General features: G+C 33.2%; 1 protein-coding gene across 1 annotated transcript in view; it reads left to right on the top strand.

Moving 5' to 3' along the window:
- Positions 1–19,232, top strand: part of LOC126738877 (glycogen phosphorylase) — a 40,081-nt gene that overhangs the window by 13,411 nt on the left and 7,438 nt on the right. Inside the window, exons 2-8 of the mRNA XM_050444341.1 lie at positions 8,734–8,944; positions 9,002–9,160; positions 9,213–9,374; positions 12,715–12,941; positions 12,997–13,400; positions 14,339–14,861; positions 14,951–15,200. Coding sequence (XP_050300298.1) covers positions 8,734–8,944; positions 9,002–9,160; positions 9,213–9,374; positions 12,715–12,941; positions 12,997–13,400; positions 14,339–14,861; positions 14,951–15,200 — 1,936 coding nt within the window. The remainder of the gene's footprint in view (positions 1–8,733; positions 8,945–9,001; positions 9,161–9,212; positions 9,375–12,714; positions 12,942–12,996; positions 13,401–14,338; positions 14,862–14,950; positions 15,201–19,232) is intronic.

Genomic DNA, 19,232 nt, shown 5'->3' on the forward strand with positions numbered 1-19,232 from the left:
TTATCTAGAAGTGGTGGTGGATCGATTTCTTCTACAAAATCAATATCATCATCGGAACTTTCGGTTACAAGCATCGCCGCGTCTTCATTTTCTTCATCTGTTGAGTCTTCATCGATTACTTTTCTCGACCTTATTCTTCTTTTTTAACACTATATATATATATATATATATATATATATATATATATATATATATATCCACAACAATTTGGGTATCCCTTAAATTGTTGTGGACTTACGAAAGTTTCTTTGTGATTTTGTGTAGGTGTTGTGTTTAAACTAACTGATACTGCAACTAAGGAGTCTGACATATTTTCTTATTTTCTTCAATGCATTTTGATGTTGATGGTTGATTTGGATCCATAAGTCGTTGAGCTTCTTCATTGTTTTGATCCACATTCCTATCAGTTACGCTGCTAATTACAGAGTCGTCATCTGTAAATATGAATTTATCGAAGGGATAAATCCCAGTTTTTCGAAATCCACATTTGATATTAGCGGGAGTCATCGATTTTTCAAATGCATAAGCAACACAGCCAGGGATATCAAAAATAGAAACATGTATCTCAGGGTGCTCTAAAAGCCATGTTTTTAAGGCAGTATTGTAGAATGACTTAAACGAAAAAAACACCGAGACATCTAATGGTTGCAGCTTGTTGGAAGTATGTGGCGGTAAGGTCAAAATGATCACTCCGTTTTCCTTGGCTAGATTTATTCCTTCTAACGTTAGATGACTCTCGTGATTGTCAAAAATTAGGAGAGAAGGGTTTTCTTTTGTGCTGGACGTATGTTTAATAAAGTGCCTTACAACGCTTGGAAACAATTCACCAGTCATCCATCCAGAATCGGAAACCAATCCCAAAGTACACTGCGGTGCTCCATAAGTCATTCGAGGATTAAACTTTTTTCGTGGAAAAAACATGACTGGTGGTATTGTATTCCCGGATGCTGATATAATACAACAAGTGGTGACCAGTAAACCTCGTTCGGCGCTCGTGCAGGAAGAGACCTGCTTGATCCCTCTCTGAGCAACAATCTTTTTCGGTTTTTGGACGGTTGTGGTGGCAGTTTCATCTAAATTATAAATTCTTGTACCGCTGTAAACATTTCCATGGTTCTGAAACACTTTTTCCAAATTTTTGAAAAAAAGTCCAACATTGTCTTTGTTAAATGATGTCGCTCTGGAGAGGCTACATCTTTTCGGCTGGCGAAGACTTAATTCTGCATGTCTGGACATAAATCCAAGGAACCATTCGCGTCCAGCTTCCTTGTTTGTTTGCCAATTTTCCGGAATTTTACAATTATTAATAGTTGCCATTTCATAACCCATTTATGCCCAAGGGTAAAAATAATAAGAAAATTTAACACTTATGTATATAGAAATTTTTTATTTATTTACCCCTAAAAACAATATTCCAAAACAAAAAAAAAAAATTCAATATTTTTGAAAAAAAATTCTGTTGCGAAAACGCATCACTGGGACAATTAATAAAAACTATTATTCTATTTGCATTTAAAAAAAATGTATTGGTGAAAAAAATCAACTACAAATAGTCTAGTATTAACTGATTGTATTAAAAATAAACAAATATTTCACAAAAAAAGTGTAGAACAAAACATATTTTACATTTCATAATGTTGCGAAAACGCATCAGTGGGACGATACGATATAATTTTTGGTACTACGTTTTATGGCGCCGTGTGATACTCAGCAAAGCAAGTAGTATGTAGGTGCGCTTGACACTTTTGGCACATGTATACAGTTTGACTGGGACATATTCGACACCTCCTTCGTGCCTTGTCAGGACTATGGGTCAACACATCGCCTATATTGTCGAAACGTAATTCGTTGATTCCTGTTGCAAGATTTCTAATTACCGTGATTCTCTCTGTTTTTATAAGACGATGTGCTGAATAGGATTTGAAATCAAGTTGCGACATTGATGTATCATTGAAAATGTTATAAAATTTCCATGCATTGACAGTTAGGCTGTCAATGGCATTGATGAATATAGGCCACCACCACTTTTTTCCCAGTACATTACACCTGTAATTGGCGATGCCATTATCGTGCAAATCCACTCCCCCCATATACTTGTTATATTGAGATATAACATTGGGTTGAGGAACAGACTTATCAACTCTTTTTTTCCTATCAAATCTTTTCACACGACTAATAGGCTCAACGCCAAAAGTATTACTAGCAACATTCACCACCGAATTGTCGTTCCAACGATCTATTGAGACGTTTGATAATTTGTCATATGCCGCTGAGTAGGTCTGCTAATTCTTTTTGAGTAAGAAACCGCCTATAAGCCATTTTAAACTTGTTTCACGACGACACGAACCGTAAAACACAAATTCTTTCGCTAGACTCCAAATCTAAGCACTTTAGTTCCCGACTATTATTCCTTTCTTGACAGGCTTAAATGTGAAAAAGTCACATGTTAATTTATGGTTTATACCAGTGATGCGTTTTCGCAACAGCAGACTTTGTTGCATTTTTTTTATCGCCAATAAAGATAACTGATTCGTAATAACATATGTACTGTAAGGATTTATGTTCATATTTGAAGAAAACAGCGTTTGCTTTAAAAAAAGAAACCCCAAACTATTTTTTTAGAATTTAATATACAGCGAGAAAAAACGAAATTTTTTTACTACAATTCGTCTTGCCGTATTTGACATTGATTTGGTAAAAGAACAAACATTTCCAGGTTTTTCCTTGCATTGTAGTTCTCTTAAAATAAACTAGATAATTCAAAGAGAAAATAATTAGCTGCGACAAAAAAAAATAAATTAGGTGTTGCGTAGTGCATCACTGGGGAAAATGGGAGCAAGTTTTATGATATTAATGACCGTTTGTCCGTAACACATTTTTAAGCAAGTTAATACGTAATCGGCTAGGGCTTTTTCTTGATTTTCAGAAAAAACTTTTCTACAATCATAATTTGGAGCCATTTTAATCTCTTTGGTGGGATTCTGTTTTTGCCTTTTTACATATTCATAAACCGTTTGAAATTTTAAATTGTATCTTTCAGCTGCTCGTCTTAAAGATATCTTCTCTTCGGTGACTGCTCTAACAGCAGCTCTCATGGATTGTTCATCAAATTGCCCTTTATCGCTTTTTCGCTGACGTCCTCGAGCCATTTTTTCTGAAATATAAATTAAATTTTTACAAAAACAATTACTTTTTCAACAACACTCCAAACAAGCGTTGTGTTCCACAATCAGACACTGTCTGATTGTGAACAAACATGCTGTCTGAAGGTGGAACACAACCTACAATACAAAATTAAATTTAACTGTGACCTTCATACATAACCTACAAAAGTAAACTTGCTTATAAAATCTCGATAAAATATCCCAAAATTTGATGTAAAGGTTGTTTTTGTAATACTTACCTTGAAAAATGATTTTTTATTAAAAAATGCACAAAACCAAGAGAACAGCGTTCAAACTTTGTTTACCACATCGGCGTGTATAACCGCACTATCCGAACGAAAAACGTCAAACTTGCGGCGGGAATTTCAAAATTACATGCTTTGTCTGATTGTGGAACATTCTCCCCTGCTGTATTTGCAATGCCTGAATGACATTTGTGATTGAATAAATGAATATCTTACTTTTATTTGTGCATATGTCCTTAAAATTAGTTCAAACATAAGAATCATTAAAGTAAATTGTGATCTTATTTAAACATTATCAAAATGTAACTAAACTAACATGGAATGATTGAATTACGTTGGTTTTGATTAATGGCTATGTTAAATACAATGAAAGGTCCGCTTCATTAAAAACAGGTATAAACTTGATCGCATATTAGGTTTAAACTACATTAATATGAACTTATTAAGAATATGAGTAGAGTCGTATTTAAACAACCTTAACCAACCCACAGTTGATTTAATGTAGTATTTATTGTCATAAAGTACAATAATTGTTTAAATAGAAGTGTTTTGTTGACTGAATATTAATTTTTTGAAGTTTGTTTGAATAGTATTTGGGCCTGTGTTTTCAAATTCATTCAAATATCGCCGTATGGAAACCAAGTCAAAAATCGCATAAAAATTTGCGATCTAGATATTTACTTTCTGAAATACGGATCGTTCATTTTATTCGATTTTGACTCAGTTCCATCGGAACGAAATTTAAAAGGAGTCAGAAGTCAAAGCCAGAGGTGGACAGGATCTTTTTAAAAATAAATAAAACAAAAATATATTAATTATAAACAAAAATTTATTAAATATGCGGCAGTAAACTCAAAGAACATTTTTACAGAAATTATATTTCACCGTGCGAAACTTTTAATTTAACCTAACTTAAGATTCCATTGCAATAATAATTTATTTTTCATGGAAATTATCTTGGTATAGACAAACATTGATTTTATGAAATAACCTTTTTTGTTCTTCATTAAAAATGCTTTAACTAAAAAAAACTATACAAATCGGGTTAAAGTTAGCATATTTATAGCATATTTTTTCCGGAAACTTGTGAGTTGTTTAATAAATTTATTCCAAGTCCAGAAAACGTTGATTTGGAATAAATTCGTTTAAACACTATTAACTTTATCAATATTTTGATAGATACGTTTTCTTTTCCAATTAAAGACTGGTGAATTTAAAATAAATTTCATTGAAGTCGGGTCAAAATTGGTTTAATTATGGCCATTCTTTCAGGAAAGTTCGCGAACCTAAACAAACGTTGTACATTCAAAAAATACTAATTTTATCAACATTTATATAAGGACCTTTTTTGTTTTTTTGTCCCAATTAAAAACTTCTCGATTTAAATTAAACTTCATGAAAATCGAGTCAAAATTGGCATATTTATGTCCATTTTTTTGGTATATTGGCCAACCTTGACTTGGAACAAATTCATTCAAAAATTATCAATTTCATCAATATTTTCATAAGAATATATTTTTTTCTCCATTAAAAACCCCTTAATTTATACAAAGTTTCATCGAAATTGGGCCAAAATTGACACATTTATGGCCCTTTTTTAGGAAAATTGGCCAACCTCGACTTGGAACAAATTTTTAATAAAAACCATTAATTAGCTTTAATTACGTAGGTACATAAAAATTTGAATCACCCATTTATTTTGTTATCTTATTGGCAGTAAACGCACAGAACATTTTTACAGCCCTGTTATTTCACCGTACTACAATTTTAATATAACAAAATTTTACTGAATAAAATACTGTATTTTATTCAGTAAACTTTGATATAACCTAGCTTTAAACACAATAATTAATCTTATTTTTAAAGAAGTACAGATTTCCCTTAGTTTTAACTCTATAGAATCATTTCCATAATACCAAGATATTTTAATTTAATACTATTTTGATATGGTCTAAATAGAATATTTGTAATAGCATCAATTATTTTTCTTTAATTGTCTCAAACATAATTGATTAAATAAATTTTAATTTTTATTGGATAAATAAAAAACAATCAGAGCCTTATTATAGTAGTGTTTTTTCTGTGCAGCACTTCTTATCTTTAACATTGGTATACAGCATAGCTGAACGTGTAGACACTGTTTTCATTTATGGTTCTCAGGATAACTGAGTCTTAAGGAAAGCTTAATGTTTTACCGAAAGGCATCCAAGTCAAAATGTAAGCCCGGAGTATGTTCGCCAATTAATAGCCAAATTTGAAGAAGCTGGTTCTGTCCCGATGAAAAATAGGAATCAATCGAGATTAGTCGACGAAACGTTCCTTCAGGTTTTCGGTTTAGATGCCTTTAAAACTCTCCAAACATTTCCACGTGAGAATATAGAACGAGCTCTGATACATACAGAACATGTTTCTGAATTATTAATTATTAATATAATTATTTCTGTCCTGGTCCCAGAGCATCAGGCCTTATGTCCGGGTAATCCTAATGGTTATCCGAGAGTATCCTCTTGTAGGAATGCTCCGTCTAGAGGAGTTGGAATCTTTGTCGTTAATGGATCAATGTGTCGTATACCACTTTCACGAAGTTCTTATGAGCCTTACTCCTTAATAGTTACCTGAGTGTCCATTGAAGATCTCTTAAAATCTAATTATTATTAACATGTCGCAGTACGTTTGCTAGCAGCCGGTTCTTCCCTCGTTCAGTCATGGGCAGGTGGGAGTTAGCTGCGAACCCCATGTTCACCCCATTGGGGTCTGATACTTGTCACATCATTATTTATTTTATAAGTGTCTCTAACAAAAAAAGGCAACACTATTAGCTTTTTTTTTCATTGAGCCGTAGAGCAGCAGCACAACTCCCAAGAGGTTCTCTAAACAAATCAACCAGAAACGCCATTGAGGTGTTATCTGCAAAAAGTATAAACTTTGAATTACCAGATCTTTTAAATGTTTATTTGGTGTAGGTACTTCATACAATGTTTCTAGAGCTTTGGGTGGCTTTAACTGCATATGGATCATTTTATCAGGTCATAGAGTGATTTTTTTTTGAACAACAAGCTGCTGCTTTACAAACAGATTATAAGATCAAAAGTGTTGTATGGGTTGCCAATCTACTTCAAAGCTGTTAAAAAGGTATCCAACTATACCAATACAAAATACTAAAATCAACTACAGGAGTATCCTTTTGTCCATAAATCCGATGACTTACGCATTGACATACTACTATAACCAAAAACCATTCCAAATTTAAGGAGGAGAATTTAGCAGAAAAGGCCAAATTTGGATTTTTTTTTTAGTTTGTTAGGTTATTGCGAGGTGAGAATGATCACCTCTCCCGTCGCTTTTGCCTTATTTGCTTAAAGCATCCGAATTTCACTGGTAGACATTTATTTAAGTTTTTCGTTCAGAGGCCTTTATAACTTTCCAGACATCTCCACGTCAGACTATAAAACGAGCTTTGACACATCTCATCCTGAAAAGGAATGAGAACTTATTTGTGGATTATTACGTACTTTCCTATACACTACCCGGTTCGAAGGCCCTATGGCTGGATAATCCTCGTGGTTTTTGTCGATTATTCTCTTCCAGAGATCCTTCGTCTAGGAGATTTGGAATCTGGTTCTTGGGGTAAATCAGAATATCTTGTCATTTTACTATAAACTGAAAATACTGCAAGGACTTTGTGACTACGACTCGGACAGAAGAATTCAGTTTTTTGAAATAATGACAGATAGAATTACGGCAAAACCTTATTAGTTAAAAATATTGGCCTCAGTAATGAGTGTACCTTTTATTTAAGTAGGCATGTTAATAAGCAAAATGAATATTAGTGGAATGGTGAGAACCCACACATATTTAGAGAAAGGCATACCCAGTACCTCCAAAAACTTTAGCTTTGGGTCAATATTTATACCAGGAAATTTAGATGGCGACATGTATGCTGAAAAGCTCTATCGAACCACTAATAGAGCGGGAATGTCAAAACATAGGGAGTTATACGGAAATTTATCTTTAGAAGAACACTTACTACTAGTGCAATTCCAACAGCATGGAGCACCTCCTCATTATTTAATTCCCGTTAGGCAATCGTTTGATGGTCATTATCCTAACCAGAGGATTGGAAGAAGTCCTATTGAATTGAACGACCACCTAGATTCCCAGACCTAACACCTCTTGAATTCTTTTTATGGGGTCACCAAAAATCTGTAGTTTCTAAACGCAACCTTAGTCACTATAGAATAAATAGTTCAGGAATGCCGTGCGATATCTTAAGAAAAATTTGTAAATGTACGTGGAAAATTTTAAAGTAGGCTTTATTTTTATCTTCAAAATAACGGAAATTATTTTCATTCGTTCCTAATATATGGTCATTCAAAGTTTTTAAATAGTCACCCTGTATATCTTGATCATCTAAAGCATGGGCATTTAATTTATCACTTAATATGAAATAAGCTGTCAAAGTAATATACTCATCTGATTAGGACTATCCAAAGTCCAAATATCGGCGGTGATAGCAAGTCTCGAAGCAGCTTGTGCATAATAACGACGTAAAGTCTTCTAGTTAGAAAAAAAAACTCGAAAAGCCCTTTGTCCTTCACAATAGATAAAGACTGAAAATCATTTGTTATCATCTTTAATAATAATTTTTCTTCAGTATCCGAGAGTTGATTTTTTTAAATACCAAAAAGTTTGACATCTTTAACAGGCCTCGTTTTAATTATATATTCTGCTCGTTTTCCGGAGTTTTTTTAAAATTATTTGTGGATCCTGGTGTTACTATACAATAACCGTCTTTTATTGGTAGTGTCACCGTGGTACTTGTACTTGGACTTGAAGATAATGGACTACAACAATAGAATTTTTCGCTCCTTGACGCATTGTACAAATTTAAAATAATGATGAAATAAAACTGAAATCCATAAACAACCTTGTTCTGTGGATTAACAAGTATTCAATCATACAGATTAGAATAAAGTACATTAACTAATCTGCAACACCCACAGCCGGCATTACATGCGGGGCTATTCAAATGATTATTCGGTTATCAATATCATTCGGGAACCTATAATCTCGTTATCAACTCATTCGGCTATTTCCATCACTATTGCCCTCAACATCACCCGTCGAGAGATCTTGCATAAATCAGCAGAAATCTTTGACTAATGAATAACATGAAACGCTTTGGTAATCGTCTCTGCTGATTAGTGAAATATCAAGAAGCCAGATTTAACACAAAGCTTCTTCTCTTCAAAGGAACAACTACTTCAGGTCTCAATTAGAAATTAGGCTTAAAAGATCTTATATCCTCCCCTTGTATTTTCCAGAGAACTTACTATCTATCCCTGGAATTCTACATGGGAAGAACCCTATCTAACACAATGATAAACCTTGGCATCCAGTCTTCTTGTGACGAAGCTTTATACCATCTTGGCCTGGACATCGAAGAATTAGAAGAAATGGAAGAGGATGCGGGCCTTGGAAATGGAGGTCTCGGTAGATTAGCAGCGTGCTTTTTGGATTCTATGGCCACTTTAGGTAAGTCTTAACACTACTTTTATGTGAACTCACATAATATTTTCTAATGGTTTTTAGGAATGCCCGCTTACGGGTACGGTATCCGTTACGAATACGGAATATTCGCGCAACGTATCATCAATGGGGAGCAACAAGAAGAGCCTGATGATTGGTTGAGGTTTGGTAACCCTTGGGAGAAAGCCCGACCCGAATATATGTTGCCCGTTAACTTTTATGGTATTTAAGGTCAAATTTTATATGAAATTAAATATATAAGCGTATATTTCAGGTAACGTTGTTGATGGACCAAACGGTACTAAGAAATGGGTTAATACGCAAGTAGTTTTCGCCCTACCCTACGACAACCCCATCCCTGGATACAAGAATAATGTCGTAAATACCTTGAGACTGTGGAGTGCCAAGAGTCCTGTAGACTTTAATCTTAAATTTTGTAAGTATTATAGTTGGACAAAGGTTAACACCAACATAGTCATAGAAAACATTCGCTTTCCCCGTGGTTGTTATGTCTCGCTTTGTTCCCCCTGAGCATAAATCAAACATACACACGATATCAATGTAGGGACGAGCAGGATAATGTGACCCACATGCTAGACATAAATTGATTGGAAAAATCCCGAATGATTATATCTTAATTGACAGAAATTTAGAAACTGTGGAAACACACTTATAACCTATGCTGGAGCAGACGTTGACGTAGACGTTGCCGATCAAACTTAAAAAAAAACTAGGAAATACCACCCAAAAAAATTAATTTAAATTGAAAGAAGTCAATAGGGAAGTATTCGCGAATGACCTGAACAATTCCGTAAAGGACGAGATGCAGTTTGGGAATCATTCGTGGCTATTTTTTTGGTAAATGACGTCGTCCGGACGTCATTTTAGGTCCATCCAAAAAGTCTGTGGGCGAAATACAACCTAAAAATGACGTCGCTTAGCGTCATCTTGCTACCTGGGTAACTAGTGCAAATCGACAATCTCATAATAGCTGGAACTAAATCAGAACATTATTCTTGGTTTGAATTTAAGTTGCAAATAAAATAAGTTCTTTGGTTATGCTGTCTATTTGTATAATCTCAATATTTATGTTTGATATTGAGTTATTCGGAACACAATGAGGGTGTTTTCTATCTGGTACTAATTGATAGGACTGAACTGTTAAATGTAAGATAGAATAAAATTTTTAATAAAATACCTGATTTTAGCATTGTTACGCATTCTAAGCCTTAAATAAAACGCAAATGCGAGTTCGAGAGCAGTTTTCGACATATTTAATTTAACCGCCTTTATTACTCTGAAAAATTCAAAATTAACAAAAATTAAATCCAAAATGCAATAGTCAATTGCACTGCAAGAAATTAAAAAATTCTTTAAAATTTGCAACAATAAAAGGCAATTATTTCAAATATTCTCCTGGTTTTCCTCCATGTGGTGTGAGTAATGGGGTGAATTAAAATCCCCTAATATACATATTATATTCTTTCCCAGTATGTGTTGAAATGAAATGAAAACAGTCAAACTGGCTTTCAAAATCACATAGTAGTACTGGCTTAGGGATGTATACTACAAACACATAAATCGCTACATATTTTCTCGAAAAACGGTATTCATTACAATAATAAATTGAGTTTGCTAAATATACAGAAATTATTATATAAATATACAGAAGCAAAGACATACAAAATAGACTTGATTACTGATCGAATTGCCGATGATTTTAATACCAAGTCAAGTCTAACATTTAAATGTGTTTAAAAAATTTAAAAAATCCAAAGCAGACAAGGGTTGCATAGTAATATTAATTCGAGACCACCATAAAATAATATATTAATTAATCAATTTAAAAAATAATTTTTGGTTTATATAGATACGGCTTAGTGGACTTAGTCTATCTATCTTCAGATAAAAAGCAAATTATTCATAAATTTAAAAACAGCAACCATAGAGAATTAACTTATTTGGAGAAGTTAAAAATCGAAAGAAAAATAAAACAAAATTATGAATGCTTAAATTTATTCACTTACAGCAGCAGTAGCAATATAACCCAATATATATAAACTTTTTACGATAAATGCCTCTATCTTAAAATCTTTATTGATCCTGCGACTCATACGGTGCATAACATTTCATATTAATGCCCTATTATATTTTAACTTGTAATACTAATCTTATTTCCAAAAAAAAATTAAAAAAAAAAAGAAACAAATATATATTTAAGAAGAAAGAGTAATGTCTCAAGATTCTATCGTTAAGGTATCATCATAATATTGAATTAAATTGATCGCACAAATCAGAAACCACTTCCGACCTACTCAACACTTACTACTTTTTTTTGTTAACAAATGTAATTAGTGCTAGGCTATATATTTGCATATTAATACTTAGGAGGCAGAGTACCTCTTGCTTAGTGCACAAATTTTCGACAAAAGCTATTTCTATAACGATGGTGTTCTTGGGTCTACATCTTCATTCTGGACTTTTAATAATGATGACTTACAGCCGAAAGCGCTAGGCAGATATTATTAGTTGATTCTTTCTTACTTATTTTATTTTGACAATTACAGCGTACAACTAACGTCTATTACGATAATGAGCCAATAATACACCCCCTCTCCTAGATCTCCCTATTGCTCAAATTTTTGTCGCTCGAAAAGTATTGTACAATTATATAGTACTTATAAATTTATCCCTTATCGCTTTTATTTATGGAGAGCTGTTTGATCGAACTTATTAGCGGCAGCATTCTGAGACACCCTTAATGTTTTACTAAACTCCTGGACAAATTTATCGCACCACTTGACTTTTAGAGATTTTTTTTTTAATAAAGATAAAAAAATAAGCAAACTTATAAGCATTGTTAACTATGCATTATTAATTAACAAAAACAATTATATTCTATTTAACAAAACGAGATTTAAGTAACTGAATTCAATACAAGGAAAAGCATCGATTTTCACTAACTTCAATTTTGATACAAAAATAAAACAATAGACCCAGAATGAATTCTTAATAACGTGTATTGCCACCTCTAGCTGCAATGACCGCTTGAAGTCTTCGCAGCATTCCCCGTATCAAATTATGAAAACTTTCCTGCGGATGTATTCTCACTCCTCACGAGCAGCATGTTCCATGATAAAGCATAAACATAGTTTTTGTCCAGTTCTGCTTTTTATACGAGAAAAGATATTATAACTGTTTTAACTGATATTTATTTTTATTTAAATTTTCTTGACAAAATAATTAGTGGTGCGATAATTTTGTCCAGGAGTTTATGAGTGTTTTGATAATAAACACTCACGGACACACCTAGTGACGCAGAGATTGGACTGAATCAGAAGAAAAGCATTGCCTATAATTCTATAACAAATTGTTTTTTGATATCTGGTATGTAACACAGTCAAAATCCTTTGAGAGATAACAGAAAATTATAATAGTACCTTTTATTTTTGGCAACCTAATCAATACAATAATCTAAATAAGTAAATGTATAAATTGCAAAAAAAAGCGAGACAAAAGCAATTACAACCCTATACAATTAAACATAAAACTATACGTCTTGACATCTTTTTAAATTTTGAAGGTTTTAGTACTATGAAAATCTGTTCTATATTTTATTTTATTGTGAAAAAATTAGCCTGCATAGTCAACCATTTAACATCGTGTAGCTTATGTAACACAGAGTCGAATTTTGTTATGCCTTAAATAAATCGCAAACAACTTTTTTGTACTTTATACTTATAGTCAATTATACTTATGTATCCAATTACTTTTAGTCAACGACGGAGACTATATCCAAGCCGTCCTGGACAGAAACCTGGCCGAAAACATCTCAAGAGTATTGTACCCCAACGATAACTGCTTCGAGGGCAAAGAACTACGTCTGAAACAAGAATACTTCATGGTAGCGGCAACCTTGCAAGACATCATCCGTAGATTCAAGGCTGCCAAGTTTGGTACCAAGGCCGCCACTAGGAACAACTTTGACTCGTTCCCTGATAAGGTGGACGCCGAGCTATTGGCTTAGTTTTAAAATTTTAACTCAATTACGGTTTCAGGTAGCCATTCAACTTAACGACACTCACCCTTCCATGGCCATTCCTGAACTAATGCGACTCCTGGTGGACGTGGAAGGTCTCCCGTGGGAAAAAGCTTGGGAGATCACCTGTAAAACTTGCGCCTATACCAATCACACGGTGTTGCCAGAGGCGCTGGAAAGATGGCCGGTGAACATGTTGCAAAACATCCTGCCAAGACATTTGGACATTATTTACAAGATTAACCACCATCACTTGGAGGAAGTGAAGAAGAGATGGCCCGACGACTTCGACAGGCTGAGACGTATGTCCCTGATAGAAGAAGATGGCGAGAAGCGGGTCAATATGGCCAATCTGAGTATCGTCGGCAGTCATGCCGTTAATGGGGTGGCCAGGATACATTCGGAAATCATTAAGGATGACTTGTAAGTATTTAGATAGCAGCAGGGAATGGAAGTCTTATAGATAATAGTGTTGTCAATTCATTGCTTGTCACTTCTTGCGAGAAAACGGGCGTACGTAAAATTGAGTGTTACTCACGCCTACTGAATTATTTGTTCTTTGTTCTCCATTTATAAAGAAGTAATCATTCGAACTTTGATATCAAACCATTTAATGAGAAAATTTAATACACTTCCAACAAGGTGGAGCTCCACCACACTATTTTCTTCCGGTTAGAGAGTGGTTAAATGATAGATTTCCCTGGTAGATGAATTGGTCAACGGGGAGAAATTGATTGGCCACCACGATCACCCGATTTATCACTTTCAGATTTTTTATAGGGTTATTTAAAATCAATTGTTTTTAAAACACAATCTAGTAATTTGGAAGATTTAAAAAGAAGAATCACAGCTGCGCGTAGAGAAATCCAGGCAGAAGTTTTTAAAAAAGTTAGAACAGCCTTTATTACTGTTTGGAAAGAAAATGGACAACATTTTGTAAATTTTATAAATTAATTTACCTTTTATTACTTTTTATGTTCGATTTCATTCATTTTACATTTCATACATAATAAAAATAAATATCTTTACAGTTTTAATTTGTTTCTTGTAAAGTATTAACAATATCACTCGACTCACATAGTATCACTCGACTCCCCTTTCCATTTAAGATTTTAGAGTTTATGTCCGCCTCCGTCACAGGGCTGCTGCATTTTGATTATATACTAACCTAAAAAATCCCCATCAAAAATAAATTTAACGTGTTTTTGGAAATTTTTAAATTTTATACAGGGGGCAGAAATATAGAGGCTGGTACCTTTTCAAATTGACACCCTGTATAGGACGTTTCTTTCAATGATACTGTCACGCCATCAAATTTCCTTACTAACAGTTTCCTAACTAGATTCCTTCTTTCATCTTAGATTCAAAGACTTTTACCAACTATCCCCGGAAAAGTTCCAAAACAAAACCAACGGTATCACCCCCAGAAGGTGGTTGCTTCTGTGCAACCCCAGTCTCAGCGACTTGATCTCCGACAAGATCGGCGAAGACTGGATCGTTCATCTGGAGCAGCTGCAGAAATTGAAAGCGTTTGCTAAAGATCCGAATTTCCAGAGGGCGGTGATGAAGGTGAAGCAGGAGAACAAGTTGCGACTCGCCCAAATGCTGGAAAAAGACTACGGGGTGAAGGTGAATCCCGCCTCGATGTTCGATATTCAAGTGAAACGTATCCACGAGTACAAGAGGCAACTGTTGAATTGTTTGCATATTATTACCATGTATAATCGTATTAAGAAGAATCCGTCCGCCAAATTTGTGCCTAGGACTGTGATGATCGGAGGGAAGGCTGCCCCCGGTTACTATACTGCCAAGAAGATCATTAAGCTTATTAATTATGTTGCAAATGTGGTTAATAATGATCCGATTGTTGGCGATAAACTTAAGGTAATTGATGAATATTTTTTGTTAAATTACGGTCAGATAACATATAATATTGGAGTAGTCTAAGGCCTTTGTTTAACATTGCGTTTTAGGTAATTTATCTGGAAAACTACCGAGTGACTTTGGCTGAAAAAATTATGCCGGCAGCCGATTTATCCGAGCAAATTTCGACTGCTGGTACGGAGGCTTCCGGTACCGGAAACATGAAGTTCCAGTTGAACGGTGCCTTAACTATCGGTACCCTGGACGGTGCCAATGTGGAAATGGCCGAGGAAATGGGCAACGAGAACATTTTCATTTTTGGCATGACCGTCGAAGAAGTGGAAGAGTTAAAGAAAAAAGGTAAGTAACCAAAAAAATTTTTTTTTACGGCAAATTTGTTCGTTTTTGTGCTTGGCAATGTACTAATGTATTGAAGCAGAGTCGGCAGCCATGTTTCAAATCAAATCGTTTATTAGCAACAATAAAAATATATAAGTTTGTAAGGTTGGGGAACATTATAAACCTTATGATGTTCCCCAACCTCTTGGGGGCGGTGCATCAAAAACGAAAAAGAGTCAATAATTAGCAGTCTATTAGCTTTTTAAAAAAAAGCGCTCGGTATTTTATTTACGAAAGGGATCTCTAATAATCATAGAATCACCCTCAATCCCGTAAGAGAAGGTGGCACCAACTCTAAAATTTTAAATGAGAAGAGGAGATGAGTGATACGACGTCGTTGGAAAGGTCTTTCGATTCTCTTTACAGTAATACTTAGTATAATACAGTCCAAGTTAGCACTTTTTAAAATTTTCTCATTTAAAATTTAAAAGGTAATTTAAAATTATTTATAAATCTCTCTTGGGTCATAACGTCACCTCTCAATCCGAGTCCCCCCTTTTGAACCCATTCTGTTGAGTTAAAACAAAAAAATTAGCTAAATCTCCTATATTACGTATTTGATAATAAGATACTTATTGCATAATGATGAAAATTATACACTTTACACAATATGAAATAAAACGCTATATAATTAAATAATAATAATAATAATAAATACTTTATTTTCACAATTTAACTTAGATTTACAAATAATTCTATCCTAAAGATAATTGTACTATTGTGAAAAGAATCGAAGTCCAGATGTAGAAAACCTATACGAATAGGTTTATCTACCCTGCTCTACTTAACCTTAGATATCCTTACTATCTTGATTCAAGAGAATAATCTTACAAAACGTAAATAAATATATATTATCAATAGGGCATATATTTTAAAATAGCAAATAGAAAGGAGACAGATTTAGAAATTTTGAAGAAAAAAAAGTTTTATTATAGGCATATTTTTTTACTCAACTTTCCTGCTGGAAATAATAATTAAAGATTTTATGTATAAAGATTCGTGGTTCCAAATCTTGAAACAATCGGGAATAGAGTTGTAAAGCTTTGAAGTATTATAGGGAAAACTCCGTTCATTAATAGATGTTCGATGTAAAGAAGGTGTTATCAAACCTTTAAATCTAATATCTATATTATGTACATGCGATCTATAGATAATTTTATTGTAAAGATATATAGGTCTTATAAAATAACAACCTATTATAAAAACCTATTGTACGCCTGGTTTCCATTTTAATCCAGTTTGTTTCAGCAAATACAAATACAAAGCAAAAAAAATTAAGGTCTATTCTAAATTAGTACTTATAGAATCGGACTGAGTTCAAAATTGAGGCTAAGAACTTTAAATTTAACCTTGCGATACTTTTTTATTGCAATAATTTCAATAATTTTCTCTAAATCTAATAACCGGTGCCATTTTCAATTGAAAAAAGAGAAAATGCGGAGTCTTCTTGTGCCATTACACATCTCAAATAATTTTTATTTAGTTTCAGCGTAGAAAAAGAGGGTTCTGCAAAACTCAATTATTAAAAAAAACTCGAGCACTTCCTTTAATGAGGTTATGGTATTTATAAAAAATATTTTTTAAAAAAACATTGTCAAAATGAGATTAGTTGCTGTGCAAATGGTTCACCAATATCATTTTAATATTTAGATCTTAAATTTTTTTTCCGCACTATATATTTCGTTATCACTTAGTGATAATATCTTTTAAGACACAAATAGGCTTAAAATCGTTTACTATAATTTGAACCCCTTGCAATCTGTCTGTAATATTTGTAATGTTGTATTAAAATATCTAACATCGTATGAAAAACATTAATTCTAAATATGTCATTGGCGGGCTTATAAGTAACTGAAGTTATTTTTATTTTTATTAAATCTTAATTTTAATAATTTCAAAAAAATCGTCCTTTACACCCCATTTATTTGCCATAACAATGGCTTTTCTTTTTCCATCTTCGTATTGATCTCAAAGTTGAAGTATTTGTTCTTTTGAACTATTTAAAAGTTTATTAGAATAAAAAATATTTTGCTGGACGTTAAGTTAAATTCATTTGAAATTGTAGTTTCCAAAACTACCAAAAACACCATTTCAAACTGTTCAAGCGTTGTTCTGGAGTTTATTCTGTAATTTCCGACGGATTTACCGACGTATGCTTTCACTATATCAAAATTTTCAAATCTAAGACCTAAAAGCCAGTTAGCCAGTTGCAGTTGTGACACAACTAACTGGAATTTTTATTGTTATAATAATTGCCAAATTACCGATAATTCATTTCATTAAAAATTACCTGGTATTTCCTATATTCCCCTCGTCGATGAACCACCCGGTATATTTATATATAAAAAAATTGTAAATATTTATTTATAAAAAAATTAAGTTATATTAATTTAGGCCCCCCGATTGAAAGGCACCAGAATGTAAACAATTTTACTTTAAACAAAATGGGTTTAGTTGAATACGGTACTATCACAGACCATGTTAGTATGAATATTAACTTATTTAGGGTAACCCTATATAATTTAATATTATTAGTAAAAAAAACGGCTAGAGTTGTGTTTTTGAAACTTATTTATTTATTTATCAGAAGTAAAAAAGGAATTAGTCTTATTGATTTTAAATGTAGTACAGTGATTTATAGGACAAGACCTCGTTCTATTTAAATATCGACTTTTTGAAATTACACGGCAGAAAGAGTTGAAATAATTGATACATCAGATCAAATCAAATATACATTTTTATCAAAACATTAAATGTCCTTGACAAAACTAAAAAAATGCAAATAAACAATAAGAGATGTGTTAACTTTTCGCGATTCACTTACAAGTACGGACATAAGGCCAATTTAAATTTAACACACGTAATTAAATCAGTTAATTAGTATATTGTTAGCTTTAAATTTTCCCTAGTCTTTAATTTGCCTAATGTCAGTTGGTACATGGTTGAGTTTTTTACTGTCTTAAATCACAGACTTCTTTGTCAAGGCGTGGAGGCTAGTCACATGCGCAGACCGAGTATATGTTCTGTCTGGATAGAAGATCATAGAGCTATACCTTCTTTCCATTAAGCAAACATATTTAATAATAACAATATATATGGCAATGTATGAATTTAACCCTGATAAAGAATAGGCGACAGGATTGTGTGGGAGAGAGAGATTGTAAATTGCCGCACTGCTCTTTGTTGTAAGATAAACACAGAATTGAATAGGGCCGTACTACAAGATCCCTAGAAGCATATTCCATATCTGGGATGTGATTCGACAAGAACAAAATACATGTTTCTTGTCAGTGCCGTATACTAACCTCATTTCACGGTGCGGACGGCATGACATGAGAAGATACCTTTCTACACAAATAACTAATATGGGTTTTAAACTTCAATTTGCTCTCAATAAAGATTCCCAAGAACCTAACTTCATTCAAGTCTGTTGCACAGTAATTGTCCCCTATTTTTATATTTTTGATACTACATTTAAAGTTTAAAAGATTGGTTTTGGAAATATTGAAATTTAAAGATTAGAGTCACACTAAATTTTGTTTTGTTAAGGGTCTTCATTAATCTTAACATGTAGCAAGGTAGAGTCTTTGTGATGCCACAAAATGGTAGAGTCGACAACCAAAACTGGAAACGAACCATATTTTAGTACATCAAGTAGATTATTTACATAGAAAAGAGTGTCAAATATTGAATTCTGAGGAACGTCACAGTTGATAGCCAGAAATGCCGTTTTGAAAATGTACAGATTGAATTCGGTCTGTTAAATAATATTTAACCCAATTCAAGCAATTTCCCCTAAAGCCATAAGCCTCCAATTTCCTTAATAAAATATTGTGGCATATACAATAAAAGGGCTTAAAGATGTTACAGAATTGCATAGACATACAATGAATCATGTTAAAGTTTAAATATAATTTTTCCAGCGCCTCAAAAATGGCGTCGTTTGTATCTTTAGACTCTTGTAAACCATATTAGAACTTACCAAGGTTGCTA

The sequence above is a fragment of the Anthonomus grandis genome, chromosome 7, assembly GCF_022605725.1.
Source record: "Anthonomus grandis grandis chromosome 7, icAntGran1.3, whole genome shotgun sequence".
Lineage (NCBI taxonomy): Eukaryota > Metazoa > Arthropoda > Insecta > Coleoptera > Curculionidae > Anthonomus > Anthonomus grandis.